At 37.7% G+C, this 16,866-nt stretch overlaps 2 protein-coding genes across 3 annotated transcripts in view; both read left to right on the top strand.

The window, feature by feature from the left end:
* The first annotated feature begins 1,880 nt into the window (after nt 1-1,880).
* Nucleotides 1,881-2,537, top strand: LOC115225377 (uncharacterized protein K02A2.6-like). The gene has a single exon (XM_029796336.1). It carries the CDS (start codon nt 1,881-1,883, stop codon nt 2,535-2,537), a length of 657 nt encoding a protein of 218 aa, XP_029652196.1.
* Nucleotides 2,538-4,800: 2,263 nt separating this feature from the next.
* Nucleotides 4,801-16,866, top strand: part of LOC115225386 (amino acid transporter AVT1A-like) — a 41,402-nt gene continuing 29,336 nt past the window's right edge. The window contains exon 1 of one of the 2 annotated variants that reach the window (XM_036498543.1): nt 4,801-5,148. In XM_036498543.1, the coding sequence (XP_036354436.1) occupies nt 5,116-5,148 (33 nt within the window). In that variant the 5' untranslated portion in view covers nt 4,801-5,115. The remainder of the gene's footprint in view (nt 5,149-16,866) is intronic. The other variant, XM_036498545.1, reaches the window with a different exon arrangement.

The raw sequence follows: 16,866 nt of genomic DNA on the forward strand, positions 1-16,866 counted from the left end.
GTGTTGTGTGTGCAACTTTCTCACCTCGCCGCTTTGTTCCGCCATTGTTGTCAAGGTAAAAATAGCTTACAGTAAAACTCTAACTATATTAGATAAAATAAAGTATTATATTCCGTAAAACTCTTGACAAAGCAATAATTTAACTGATACTAGAAATACAGGAAGACAGACGCTTATGTGCAAAACTGGTTGTTTACCTTTCAAATAATTGTATTATCGACGTCAAGGTAAAAAGTCCGCTCGGCAAGGATAGTCTTTCTTATCCTATTGGCGATGCCAATTTGTTGTGCTTCTCTCGTTCACTAGCAAAGAAGAACACAGTGATACTCCAGATAGGTCTATTATCTGTCTCTCTAACAGTGTATAACAAGAAAAGACAAAGACAAAAAGAGAAACGCCCCTCTACTAGCTCTACGTATATAGCGCTAAGCCATTAGGACATTCTAGAGAATTCTGCAACTATCCATTCGATTCTGTTGGACAGATTCGAATGCCAGCAATTTCTATTGGATATATTTAGATACTAGCGATCTCCACAACAATTACTAGTGTAACTTATTTTTGCCAACTCAGTGGACTGGAACAACGTGAAATAAGGACACAACACGCTGCTAAGAATCGAACTCACGACCATACGACTGTGACCCGAATACCCTAACCACTAAGCCACGTGCCTTCGCCAGGCATTTATTGTTGGCATGGCTGTGTCGCTAAGGAGTTCGGCTTGTAACAGGGTGGCTTCAGTTCCTTTCCCACTGCACGGCACCTTGGGAAAATGCTTTCTATTATAACTTCGGGTCGACCAATGCATCGTGAGTGAATTTGGTAGACTGAAATTGTGAAGAAGTTCGTTCTATATATATATATATATATATATATATATATATATAATATATATATATATATATATATATATATATATATATCTTTTATCTTTTACCTGTTTCAGTCATTTTATTGCGTCCATGCTGGGGCACCGTCTTGAAGAATTTTAGTCGAACAAATCGACCTCTGGATATATTTTTGAAAGCCTACTTATTCTAACGGTCTTTCTTGCCAAACCACTAAGTTACGGGGATATAAACACACCAGCACCAGTTGTCAAGCGGTTGTGCGTGACAAACAGACACAAAGTCACGTATATATATATAATATATATATATATATATATATATATATATATATATTATACGATAGGCTTCTTTCAGTTTCTGCCCACCAGATCCACTCACAAGCGTTTGGCTGGTCCGAGGCTATTGTAGAAGACACTTGCCCAAGATGCTACGCAGTGGGACTGAACTCGGAACTATGTGGTTGGGAAACAAGCTTCTTACCACACAGACTGCTCCTAGTTGTTTTATATATATATATATATATATATATATATTATATGTACACACAGATAGAGAGAGATACTGTGATACTTTGCTGATCAGACTATCAACGGTCGAGTGTTGTATGCATCATTGGTCATAATGCACTTCCTCGCGTTATTGTAGCTTCCGAAAGTTGCAATCCCGCTGGCTAGACGGGTAGGCCAGCATCCGCCATCTTTGTATTGTCTGCCAGCAATACAAAGATGAGTACTTTTCTGCACCATGCATCCATATGAGAGATTCTCTCTTGGTAAATAACGCAATATTTGCTGTTCTAACACAACATCCATGTTAAGTTGCTCATAATGATTGCGTTTAGGTATTAATACTGTGTTTGTCGCTATTAATTAATTAATTATAGATGCTCTTAGTCGTTTGTCATCTGGAGACAACTACTTCGACAGGGAGGAAAGTGGTGAAGACATGGAGATGGTGTGCACCATCAAAGTTCTGTCTTCTGTCAAAAGTCTGGGAAAGATCCAGTGATAACTATAGTGCTGCGCTATGTCCGAAACTAATGATGAAGTCGAAAAGTTCCAGAAGTTGTCGGATGCACTCAGTATCTACCACGGATACCTCATCCTTGGATCAAGAGTTGTGATTCCACAGAGCCTACTGTCCAATATCCTAGATCTACTGCATATCGGTCACTTCAGTACGGAACATATGAAGCAGTTGGCAAGAATCACTGTCTACTGGCCCGGTATTGATGCAGCTATTGAGATGGCTTGTCAACGATATGACTCGTATGGGGAACATCAAAACAAGCCATCCAAGCCTGTAGCTCAGCCATGGATGCTACCAGAGAAGCCATGGAGCCGCTTACACGTGGATTATGCCATCAACTTCATGGGTATGAACTGGCTGGTGATCACGGATGCCTTCTCACAGAATCCATGTATTCACCTAATGTCATCCACATCCGCTAAAACCCCTTTAGATTTGCTGGAAGTGGACTTCGCTCACTTCGGATGCCCTCACACGCTGATCATGGATAATACATCAACTTTCCTTTCTGAAGAATTTCAGAGCTGGTGCAAAGAACGTGGGATCACACACCTGACAGGTGCACCGTACCATCCAGCTACCAACAGAGCTGTAGAATGTTTGGTGCAGTCATTCAAGAAAGCACTGAGAAAGTCTTCCCTGCCCACGAAGTGAGCTCTTCAAAAGAGTTCCTGATGCTGGAGAACGCCGACATCCAGTGGATTCTCTCCAAGCGACTCTGCTGCCCTCACCAGCATACATAGCTCAGGGCAAGCAATCCAAAGTATCATCAAAGGCTGAAATGACTCCAGACTCGGGAGGTGTCGCTAAGGTAACCAGGCAATACAAGGCTGGTGATCCTGTATATGCACTGTACTATGGACCTCGCCATGACAAACAGTCCTAATAGGTACCAGCATTCATCACAAAGTCATTGGGTTTTCGCTGCTTCAGCGTCGAGGTCTTTCCTCGTGGCCCAGTATGGAGACGACACTGGGAACAGTTATTTCCGCGCTACGCTTCTACAGAAGACTGCAAACCTGGGAATGAGACGGACAATATTTCTGAGCATCCAATTGATCATCCAATGGAGATCCTGGAAGAAGTGCCACAAACTCAGAGACAGATCAGACCACTTCTACCTAAGGCCAAACCGCCTGTACCAGAGTATGGACTGGACAATCCAAGACGATACAAGAGAGAACCCAATCCCAGAGAGAGACTTTGTTGTTGATGCTTTTAGTGCAGAATTAGGTTCGGTTGGGAGGTGTGGAAATCGCTAGCATCTAAATCTCTCCAGTAGAAAATGCTGTTATGTGAATCTGTCCAATAGGATCGAATGGATAGTTGTAGAACTCTCTAGAATGTCCTAAAGGCTAACCGCTATACAAGGAGAGTTGGTAGAGGGGCGTTTCTCCTTTTGCTGTTGTCTTTTCTTGTTATAGACTGTTAGAGAGACATACAATAAACCTATCCGTAGTATCACTGTGTTATTCTTTGCAAGTGAATGAGAGAAGTACAACAGCTATTGAAAGGACCAGCCCTGTCACTTTCCCAATCTCCCAAAGAACTACATTAAGTGTTCGTGTTTGTGGAGTGTTCAGCCACTTGCACGATAATTTCACAGCAGGCTGTTCTGTTGAACGGATCAACTGGAACACTCGTCGTCGTAACCGACGGAATGTCAGTTTAAATGCTTACATGCCTTTTATAAACCATATATTTCACAAAATATTTTCAAATATTTTCAATATTCTGTGTAAAATATTTCAAAAACAATTATTATAAAGGCGCCGAAATTTCGGCATACCCGGAGCAAACCCCCACCCCATGAAGTTTATTACGATACTCTCAAATGAAATGAGCAGAAATTTGCAATTATTCCAGTTAATTATTGTCTTCGACAATTATATTGGTGGCTGGGCAAAAACAACTCGAACAAAATGCTATTAGCGATGGTTATGAAGTTAATAACAGAATATGTTGTTCGTATTAGAAAAGCTTTTAAAATAATAATCAAACATTAAATGAAGTTCGTCATATCACTAATAATAATTTGTATAGGATTTAGATGACATATTGTTTTTCGTTTGTTGATAAATAATATAAATTACTTAAATTAATGACATTTTTAAATAGATTTTTTTAACACTAGACCACTTTAGAAGCAAATACAAAGATAAAAAAAATAGTAGGAATATCAAAGAGGGGGAGGAAAGACTAGCTAGAGATTTTGAATTTGCTGAATTCATAAAGCGAAGAAAGACAGGCAGTCAAATAATGAAAAAGTGAGACAAAGAGAGACAAATACAGTATATGTGAGTATTTCAAACAAATCAGTGGTGTGTGAAATTTTCATTAAAATGAATATGACTTTCTCAGCATGTCTTTTCAGCAAAATTGTTCTAAATAATATAATAATGATTGGTGAATAATGACTTATTAACAGTGGATAGTGAGATGGTGGCGGGCAAGTGATCATGTGTGTAGAAGGGTAGGGAACTACTATCATAAGTAAACAGGTATTTGGATAATCACATAGAATTGATAGGAGAGAGAGAGAGAGAGAGAGAGTTAGTGAAGATATGGTTCTCTTGAGATAGATTGTATTTAGTGGGGGATGCAGATGTGGATTTATAGGTAGATGGAAAGGTGGTTAGGTAAGTTCTTACTTTCATAGATAGATAGATAGATAGATAGATAGATAGATAGATAGATAGATAGATAGATAGATAGATAGATAGATAGATAGATAGATAGATAGATGTGTCTAGAAGTTTGTAAAAGTTTAATGAAAAGCTGGGTACACGTCTACATAAGCAAGACATAACGTAATCAATTTATATTACGAAACTATATAAATACGCAATTTAACACACACACATGCACACACACTACACACACCACCACCACCTCACACACACACACACTACACACACACACACACACACACACACACACACACACACACACACATACACACACATCACAAGCTCTCTCTCTCACACACACACACACACTCACGCATCCACTACGCACACGAATGTACATCACTTACAGAGGTTTTCTCCTGTGAAGCGAGAGCTGGATGACAGACAATAAGCAGGATTGGCTGTCAATGAAATCGTCATTAGTCGCCATTGCGTGGAGAAGATTAAACTAAGCAAGTTGTACTCGTTTCTGTTCAGTCCATCAGCATAGTCTCAGCTATTAAGTTTTACACAGAGCGCTCGCTATTACGCTACTGTTTCAAATGGCGCCCCGGGGAAATACGTCGATCTCAAAGGTAAGTTTTCTCAAGGGGAAATTTTCTTCACCTTTTTGAGCTTTTTTTTTTTCTTGTTATGACTACGAATTCTAGGTTTCTCACCGTTTTGAATTTTGTTTGATACATACATACATACATACATACATACATACATACATACATACATACATACAGACAGACAGACAGACAGACAGACAGACAGACAGACAGACAAACAAGCAGACATACAGACAGTCAGGCATACATACATACATACATACATACAGATAAACATACATACATACATACATACATACATACATAATACTTACATTCATACATACATAAAAACAGTCAAACGATGCATAAGTATGTGTGTGTATATATATATATATATATATATATACAACATACACACATATATATCTGTATATATATATATGTATGTATGTATGTATGTATGTATGTATGTATGTATGTATGTATGTATGTATGTATGTATGTATGTATGCATGTATGTACGTACGTATGTATGTATGTATGTATGTATGTATGTATGTACGTATGTATGTATATATGTATGCATTCATGTATGTATGTATAAGTGCATACATGGTGAACTCTCCCGTCGAAGACGACGAAGGCAATGCTTTTGCCGAGCGGCCTGCACAAATTTGTTTATGGTGATGAAATGTTCGTGCAGCACATTAGCTCACTCACTCCATCAAATCGGCGTTGTCTGAACAGATGTACAGTGTGATCGCAGAGCAACGTAAGGTGAAGTGTTTTGCTCAAGAACACAACGCACCACCCGGTCTAGGAATTGAACTCATGATCGCTAGATCGTCTGTGCAACAACCCTAACCACTAGGCCATGCACCATCACAAGTACATATTTATATATAATTATTTATAGGTATAAGTATACACACATACATATACAAGTATATAATAGCATGTGCATGTATATATATATATATATATATATATATATATATATACATATGCGTGTGTGTGTATGTGTATACATACATACATACATACATATATATTAATATATATGTATATGTGCATTTGTGTTACATATATGTATTATATACATATGTATATTCTAGCAAAAACTGTCTGATGAACGGCAACGAGAAACTCAGAGTAACAGATTTTGTTGAATTTTCTGCTGCTTAAAATAAAGTATATATATATATAGTAGAAATATGTTACGAAAAGAAAATATAATATATAATATAATATAATAAATATATATATATATATATATAAGAATGTATGTATCTTTATATACATGTATGCTTTATGTGTGTGTGTGTGTGTGTGTGTGTGTGTGTCTATACATATATACATGCATCATATGCATATACATACATATATACGTCATGTGAGTATTATACATTCGTAGGAAAATACATATGTATGTGTGTGTGTACAAGTATGTGTGTAGATGTGTGTGCATACACACAGACACTCATAAACACGCACCTTACTCACCTCACACACACACACACTCACTGGCCATATTCAGGCATACATTCAAATGTGTACATCAGAAGATGCACATGCACATACGCTAATATTAAACATTGACCTATAAAAATTATGCAACCTAACAACTAATCATGTATGTTTATATACATATATATATAGGCGCAGGAGTGGCTGTGTGGTAAGTAGCTTGCTTAACAACCATATTGTTCCGGGTTCACTCCCACTGCGTGGCACCTTGGGCAAGTGTCTTCTACTATAGCCGCGGGTCGACCAAAGCGTTGATTTGGTAGACGGAAACTCAAAGAAGCCCGTCGCATATATGTGTGTGCGTGTGTGTCTGTGTTTCTCCCCCCCCCCCAACATCGCTTGGCAACCGATGCTGATGTGTTTATGTCGTCCCCGTAACATTAGCGATTTGGCAAAGAGACCGATAGAATAAGTACTACACTTACAAAGAATAAGTCCTGGGGTCACTTTATTCGACTAAAATGCGGTGCTCCTTCATGACAGAAACAAATAAAAGAATATATATATACATAATGTTTGATTTAGAAACTGCTCAAATAATGTAAATTTTACCAATGTCACATTCTTAATATATGTTTTTGTGTATATGCTTATTAGCTGCGGTATTTTATCCTGGAAACCGCTTTTAAAACGTCAAGTGTTAAAAAACACAAAATCTCTCAAATCCAGGGGAAACAAAATCGCCTTGTAGGTGAACGGGAAGGGTGGGTACTGATATTTCGCTGTTATTTCAGCTCATCAGCATCGTATGCTCGAGTCATCTAGAAACAAATTCGAATCGCTAGTCTGAAGCATATACAGACAGCGTGAAAATTTCGACTCTCCCGTCGGTCCCCAATGATAAGTATTTCAGTCGTTTGATCAACCACACTCCCTCCTCCCTAATCATGGAATTACCATTTAAGTGGTTTAGTATTCCGCAGACATGTGTACTCAAAGAATAATTCTCCACCAGAATCAGTATATTACAGTGTATGCGATAAAGCTAGCCATCTAAAATAGAAATAGAATCACCATAGTTGACAAGAAAAATCATGGAAATTATTGGTAAACTTTACAATTTATTATTCTTCCAGTTTCTTTGATGAATACAAATATCGAAATAGTAGATTATATATGGCCATTCTAAGAAATATCTGTCACATCAGTCTTTATTAGAAAAAGCTAAACTTCAGTATATTAAGATCTTTATACCTTACCACCCACAAACCACTTGACCAACGAATCACTTCTGACAGGCAAATCTAAGGAGTGTACAAGTAAATAATTAATCCACGAGCTTCTACGTGAGTTTGATAGTTAAATCGTCGCGAAGAGCAACGAATCTAATGTTCTGTGATGTTTGTCCTTTGTCTGACAGAGACGAAGAGAAAATCGTGTCACTTCAGGAACTCCTTTTATCTCGAGTCAAACTTCAACCTGTTACTTTCACTTGGTTCCACCTTACTTGCCACTTCATATACCCAACAACATTTTACTAGATTTCATGTTCATAGTAACGTTACTAACCACCTTCGATTGCATCTTCTGGTAACCTAATATACTGCATATCATGCAAACTCTACAATGCTCTGTATATTAACCAGACGAGACACGGGTTGGACGACCGTTTCTGTGAACATCTCTATAATATTCTTGTCAACGCCCGGGAAGTTTCTAAACTTGTCTGTCTCTCGCTAAGCCACTCCACTGACCATTATTACCCAACTTCTGCAAATGTATGGAAAAGAGTCGCTAAACCGCTCCACTGACCATTATTACCCAACTTCGGCAAATGTATGGAAAAGAGTCGTATTTCCAACCCGAGAACCTCTACTCAGCGAGATATAATCATGTATAATCATTTCGAACAAGCATTACATATAAATAAAAAAAACCACTTGTATTTTAAAAATTGTAAGATGATTTGATGTTCATGGAGAAGCATAGAACATAATTTCTTTTGAACTTGTATTTTGCTTCAAACATTTATTTCTTTAGATAGTGTAAAAATCCTAAGAGACAATATTTCTGAAAGCTGTAGTTCTTGTTATACACTTGTCACTGCTTCTACATCTTCTATCTTGAGAATTGTCCCCTATTATTTTTCATTTTACATCGAGAAGTAAATAATCTTAAACATGAATCAATATCGGAGGCAATCTGTCAGTAAGATCGTTCTACAGCTATGCTGGTAAACTATGCTGGTAAAGCTTTGACAAATCTTAATATATTGTTCCCCATCGTTATATTCATATAAGAAAAAACTTCGTTAGGCTAGATTGCCACCTTCAGACCCCGTGAATGAAGCATGGTAGCTGCTTCGGTGTCCTGTGGATTCTAACGATTCTACAATATCCTCGAGTTGGTTAATTCTTTGAGTGAAATTTGATAGACTGAAATACTATGGAAAGCCATCGCGTGGTCTACATAAATAGGAACATTTCTTCTTTATATATATACATATATATGTATGTGTGTGTGTGTGTGTGTGCATGTGTATGTATATATACACACACACATATATGTAACATACTTAATTTTATTTGTTTATATTACTATAATTGCAATTTGTTTATTTGTTTATATTATTATAAATGCAATAATTACCTTTACGTTTCTATTTATATTTACACACACACACACACACACACACACTCACACACACACAATCTTAGGCATTTTTCCAGTTTTGTAATGGAATAACACTTTCAACTAATATGCCATAATTTTATATTCCAAGACGCCATTCCAAACATTTCATTACAGAAGCGTGTGCATCAAAAGAATGAGATAACTAAAGACGCAGTGACGTCACAAACTTTGCTCTCACTTTCACTCGGCCCCCTCACTTCTTAGAATCATCTCTCTTTTTCTTTCCCTCTCTCTCTCTCTCTATCTCTCTAATTCCTCTCTCTCACTATACCTATCTATCTATCTCTATTTCAGTCCTTCTCTCCCACACTCTCTCTCTCTCTCTCTCTCTCTCTCTCTCTCTCTCTCTCTCTCTCTCTACCCTTCTATTTCTCTCATGTTTTAGCGTTACACAAAAGATAGGTAGGAATGTACTATTGTATCAATGTACAGATACCTAGAATTGATGGTATTTTAAATATATGAGCTGCGTTTATAAAAAAACTAGGTATAACTGAAATATATAAATGAGACATGTAGGAGATTAAAGATATTAACTGGAATTCAACAAAGATTATCGTCAACTTTTTACTGCTGTAAAATGCTCGGTTGAGATAATATTTAATCCTTGCTTTTTTAAAGTTGCCAAAAGCATTTGCTACAATCATTCATAATTTTGGTAACCTTTTATCCAGACAGACAGTTAATCTGTATGATTAAACTGGATAAAGACTCACAGTAGTACAGACTGCTTAAACAATCTCTACCTAAGATTTTTTTTTTGTGTGTGTGTGTGTGTGCCTGATTTTCGTTTTGTTTTGTCTTTCGCTTTTTTGTTGTTGATTTTTTTCTTGCGATATTTTGTGTAGCATTTATCAAATACGAATTCTTTGCGGGTGGTAGTAACATAGCACGGTCAGCGTGGGAACATCTTGCTCGAGATCGCTCATCGTGGCGAAGTGCTGCGTACTCTGGAATATAGCACACAAGATCGGATATGATCAGAAATGTTAAAGAGAAAGAGGGCTACACGGAAAGCAAGAGTCCCACCGGGCCTCGACTCTGCTAATACGTATCACCACTGTAATTTCAGACTCCATGCCAAAATTGGCCTCCTCGTAGGCCACCTCAGGATCCACAATGCACCACTGATACCGTAGGTCAAGTCTCAAATATTCTTTCAATTTAGGAGAAAGACTGGCAGTTTGGAAGGAAAGGGAAGTTAATTAAATTGCCCCTAATGCTTAATTAATACTTATTTTATTGATCCCAGAGGATAAAAGGAAAAACCAACCTTGGCAGTATTTGAACTCAGAATCTAAAGAGCCGGGAAAATACCGCTTACCATCTTTCCGATGCGCTAATGATTTTGCTTGGTCACCGCCTTAGAGTCACTTAAATATTGATTTCAAATTTTGGAACAAGGCCAGCTATTTCGTTAGAAGGGTCAAGTCGATTTCATCAACCCCTGTGTTTAACTGGTACTTATTTTATCGACCCCGGAAAGATGAAAAGTAAAGTCGAACGAAATGCTCGGTGTGCTAACGATTCTGCCAGCTCACGGGCTTAGAGTCAGGTAAATATTACAATCATCATTCTTATAAAATCACGCTCAGTTAAATAGAATTAATAAATTCGATGAATATTAATGTCAAGAAATTTAAAGTAGATTAGAGCTTTTGTTTGTTTAAAAATACTTGAGACAAAATCGTTTGGTACCTAAAATTCACTACCTAAAATACGTTTCAGAATGTGGATAATATTTCCAATATTTTGTGTAATTGGCACATAGTCAGTAATGAATATTAACTTGGTATACAAAATACTTAGCGGTATTTCACCCATCTTTTCGTTCTGAGTTAAATTTCCACGCAGGTCCACTTTATTTTTCATCCTTTCGAGGTCAGTAAAATAAGTACCAGTAGCCGATGTAATTGGCTTACTCCTTCCACCGAAGTTGCTGGCTTTATGCCAAAATTTGAAGCCAATATTAACTAGATAACTGATCCGGTGGGTACTGTATCTGCCTACATTGCCGTTCGTATTTGTCTGCCGTCACAAACTAAGAACCACAAACCAGACAAGCGGCATCTGTGTAGTCATTCGGTCTGCAAGAAATAGCAGCTACATTCTCTTAAATTACACCCAGACGTCTCAAAGTAAGGAAGGAAGCGCTAGATAACGTGTACAAATTCGCTGTGTCTGACAAAACATATTCAGAATGATCAAAGCTGGAATGCATTTGATCAAGTTCACTTGGATCAAGTTTGAGTTCAGGCTAAGCAGCAACCACAGCAGTAAGAACAACAAAAACAACCATAACAACAGTTCATCCACACAATCGTGTCTTTCTTTCATTTATCAATAATACTCTTAATAACTTAATCGCGTTAACGCTTCAAACTGTTTCGTGTCGCTTGTATGTATTAGAATGTGTGGCTGTATATAGATAGATATAGATAGACAGACAGACAGACAGACAGACAGACAGACAGACAGACGGACAATCGGACGGACGGACGGACGGACGGACGGACTGACGGATGGTTGGATAGAGAGAAAGATAGACAGGCAGACAGACAGACAGACAGACAGACAGATAGATAGATTGATAGATAGAGAGAGAGAGAAAGAGAGAGAGAGAGAGACAGACAGACAGACAGACAGACAGACGGACGGATGGATGGATAGATAGAAAGACAAACAGACAGTCAGACAGAAAGACAGGCAGATATGTTTCTTTATTAGCCACACAGGGCTGCACACAAACGGGAAAAATTACAAGGTAGAGCTTTTCTTTTGGGGAAGAAAAAAAAGGGGGGGTCGATCAAAAGGGATCGTAAAAAGGAAAGAAAAAAGAAAAAGAAAGAGAAAAGAAAGAAAAAAAACGATCGATAGGGATCGTGTATCACAGAAAGATAGTTAGATAGATAGATAGATTAGATATACAGACAGACAGACAGATAGACAGACAGGCAAGCAGGCAGGAAGGCAGGCTGATATGTAAACATGTGTATGCGTGTGTATGTATGTTTTGTGCATGTATAATGTATGTGAATTTATCTTCTCTGATGCTTATACCTATGTATGCAGGAGCATGAGAATAGTAATTGTTTCCATAGATATAGAATTTCTCTAGTAAAAACCCTTTCTGAGACGAGCTTTTGAATTGGTGTCCTCAAAAGACGCTTCAAATAAGGAAATTCGCATATGAGAGCCACTAATTATGAAATATAAAAGACAAGTAAGGAAATGTAGCTACCAGTGATAAAAAAGATTTAAGCTGGACACAGACGTATCTTCCATAAAACACACACACACACACACACACACACACACAATTATATATATATATATATATATATATATATATATATATATATATATATATATATATATATATATATATATACATACATACATAGATACATACATACATATATACATACGTATGCATATACACACATGTACGCACACGCACACAACTTTATATATATACGCACATACATGTATATATATACACAGACACACACGCACAATTATATATCTACTACATATGTGGAAATCTGAGGGTGTGTTTGTTTGTGGCGTTGTTATTTAACTCCTCCTACATCGTTTTATCGATTTTGATGAAACTTGACACGTGTATAGAACTCATGTCTGGAAAACTAGTGACATACTTAGATTGTTGAAAAAATCGATAATAGGGCACCTGGAAGGGATTCTTATATCAACTACATATAACAAATATATTATTTTTAGACATCCAAGGGAAATAACCCATTCATGTTCCCCAATTATTTTGTATAAATTAAATTGAGGATGCTTATTGCTAAGTATTTGAACTATTTGAGTTATTTTCGCAATTTATCCAGTACAATGCTTAAACAAGTGAATAGTATTTTCCTAAACAATAGATCCACTTATTTCGGTAAGTAGCTTATTCCCGAATATGCCAACACTAGCGCCGCTGGAGTAATTGTCTCTGCGAATGGACAAAAGCTTTTTGTCAGAGTTATTTACTCTGAATTGTTGTTCTCTCATATCTGATTAGCCTGTTATTTCGTAATAAGCTTCACGATTTTAGTATACATACCTTATTAGTATTTCCTCTTAAGTTCTGTATACTCTTGGAACGTATTAAAGCACTTTTGGGGACTACTTTATTTGAATTCTTACTATCGGGTAACTAATTTCATGTTATTACATAACTGACTTTACAATTTAGGTATTCATAACTTATTGGTAATTCCTAAAAACAAGATCCTGTGTAAGACAGTTCGGTATTCTCAATAAGTTCACAAAAACCGTTTTAGGGGCTACATACTTTGTATTGTTTGTTACTGGATTAGCGAAACAAATATAAGAACGGAACCAAGGGATAAGCCCCGCTTTCCCGGAAATTACCGGGTACGTCAGCTAATATATATATATATATATATATATATATATATATATATATATATATATATATATATATATATATATATATATATATATATACATACATGATGATGGCTGCCCCCTCTTATCGAGTATGGCCATTGCCCGAAGCTTAACTGTTATTGGTGCTGTGATCGAATGTGACTTTTTAGCCCAGCTAAAGATCTACAATGTCTTGTACAGAATTGGCAACTAAAACCCTTACCGCTAATAGCCGGCTGAAGTTGTAACTGGGCTTCATGTACCTTTGCATGTCGTTTAAGTCCTCCTGCCAAGTTACACTCTCTTCCACATGCCCGACAGATATGATTAGTATGGTGTGTTACACCACCACCAGTGGCCAGGTTGTCACTCATCTGTTTCGCTTTATGACTACGAAGATGACTCTTGAGTCCAGCTTTACTGAGGCAAGGTCTTGCACAGACACTGCATGTCAGCATCATAAGAAGACCCTTCCCATCTGGAAGTGTAACAGCGATGCCCTTCCTGATATCTCTCCTTACTTTCTCATGTGCAACTCGAGATTTCTCAAAAGTAGCTGTCCCCTCGTGCACAATCCTTCTCCACCTGCTACGATCAATAGCTATGCCTTCCCATGTGTCAGGAGAGATGCAAGCATCTCTTAAGGAAGCCTTCAGCAAGTCCTTATACCTCTTTTACATACATACATACATACATACATACATACATACATACACACACGCACACGCATACACACACACACACACACACACATAGTCAAATCGAATATCAAAAATAACAAAACAACAAAAGAACGTACATATGGAACGTATTAGCTTGACGCTCAGGAAAGGCGGGAAAAAGAGTGAGTTTTTAACGTTTCGAGCATAGCTCTTCGTCAGAAAGATAAGAAAGGAAAAGTTCAGAGAAGGGAAAACGTTCATGAAAAGCATGTGTGCGTGTGTGTGTGTGTGTGTGTATGTGTGTGTGTGTGTGTGATTAGCTCTCGTCCTCTTTTGCGTCTCTTTCATCCTTTCCTTTTCCTCCCCAGAATACAGTTAACTGAATTAGCTGCTTGTCTCAGAAACCAAGATGATATCTGTTCTAGATGATATGTGATAGAATTTATTTGCTTCTCCCGGTCACCTTTTTTTTCATCAAATCGTGTGTTGTGGAAAGTAAACCATCGAAGCTGTTCTTATGCCTTTTCTTCTCTTTTTAACAAAAGCCATCTTTCTGGCTGTACTGTGAATATTTCTTATTTCTTTATTGCCCACAAGGGGCTAAACATAGAGGGGACAAACAAGGATAGACAAAGGGATTAAGTCGATTACATCGACCCCAGTGCGTAACTGGTACTTAATTTATCGACCCTGAAAGGATGAAAGACAAAGTCGACCTTGGCGGAATTTGAACTCAGAACGTAACGGCAGACGAAATACCGCATTTCGCCAGGCTTGCTAACCGCCTTAAAATACTGTGAATATTTCTCTGTTCTCCCTGCTGATTGGCTCACAGATAGTTTTGAGGACCTGACCCTTTCCCCTATGACATTGCTCCTCACTCAGTGCCTTGGTGCAACTGTTTAGTTTAGAAGAAGAGCAACAAGCAGGCGTTTCATTATGTCTCATGGAAGTTGATTGGATGGACTGCGAAGGACGTCACAGACACCCAACTCCCAAATCATGAACTCACAGAGAATCAAGTTCATGACACTGCCTAGTGTCATTTCTCTCTATCACCTGCTCCCACCTTATCCAGGTATCCTGTTTCTGCATTACCACTACCTTCAGGGCCGGATTAAGACCCATAGAGGTCCTAATCACTTGAAAAATGTTTGGTATGCCCATATATATGTAATTCAAAATTTAAACAATTATAAACCATGAAATAGATTTTCATTTTTCAAAATGAAGCAAAACTAACTGTAAGATAGAACATAACGCTTATTTTTATATACTTCTACATTAGTTACATTTGAAAAGTGTTCTCCTTCTTTCAGCTGCTAAGTCTTTAATCAGATCCTCACTATGACACCATGAACACTTTGAAATTATATTTCCGATCTTATAAACCGCTTCGTATATTATTTAGCAAGTTTAAAGTGATTTCTTTTTGTGCCGTAAACCATTTACCATCTTTGTGGTCCCCCTTTCCTTTGATGTTCTAAACATGTACTGTTTCGCTTAATTGTTAATCCAACGCTGGCTACTCTGTTTTACTCTGCTCTCCCTCCTACGCCAGTTTCTGTCTCTTAAGCTAGCTAACCATATCATATACGATCGTTTGTTGTTGAGCCTTTTAAGTTCTGCTTTACTCAGTGTCAAATTCTCAAAAATGGCCACTGCTTCTTGGATTGCTTTGGCTGACTTCCATCTCCTCCCTGTTCTCACTGTAATCTTTGTTCCCGCATGTTTATGCACGTCCGTCGCTCCGTAGGATTCTTTGACGTCACTTCTGCCTTACACATGACAGTATCTGTACTGCAATGCTAAGAGCAAGCCTTAAATTGCGTACACCTTCCTCACTTATTTTTCTACAACTTTCTCCAGCAATCACGTCTTTACAGCAGCTGAAAAATGCTGTCGAAAAATTATAATTAACTTGCGAACAAATAAATCCATAGTTTTATATATATAACTGAACAGCATTTTTTGTCTGGCAAAATTAGAAATATTTTTAACCAAATCATGTGATTGGTCATAACACCACATGACCACTTCATCTCCCCACATCACCGCATGCCCGTTATTTTCGTCTGTTCTGGGAGTGGCTTCACCTGATCTCATTATTACTAAGATTTCATATTTTAGTTGGATTAAGAAATTTTTAAGTTATTCAGAATTTGTGACGCTCCTCAAATTTAAAGCGCCCAAGGCAGCGTTTCCTCTGTGTGTGTGTGTGTGTGTGTGTGTGTGTGTGTGTGTGTTGTGTGTGTGTGTGTGTGTGTGTGTGTGTGTGTGGTGTATGTGTGTGCAGTACAAGTAAAATGACGTGAATGAAGTGAGCACGTGTTAAACTTAAACGGACTAAATTTATATGTCGTCTTCTTGCATTTTAAACGAGTAAAACATAGGCGCAGGAGTGGCTGTGTGGTAAGTAGTTCCGGGTTCAGTCCTTGTGCAAGTGTCTTCTACTATAGCCTCGGGCCGACCAAAGCCTTGTGAGTGGATTTGGTAGACGGAAACAAAAAGAAGCTCCCCAGATTTAAAG

This window comes from Octopus sinensis, linkage group LG2, assembly GCF_006345805.1.
Source record: "Octopus sinensis linkage group LG2, ASM634580v1, whole genome shotgun sequence".
In the NCBI taxonomy this organism is placed as follows: Eukaryota; Metazoa; Mollusca; class Cephalopoda; order Octopoda; family Octopodidae; genus Octopus; species Octopus sinensis.

Excerpts from the sequence above, each read along its gene's own strand:
- LOC115225377 (XM_029796336.1), top strand. The coding sequence starts at position 1,881 with ATGTCCGAAACTAATGATGAAGTCGAAAAGTTCCAGAAGTTGTCGGAT.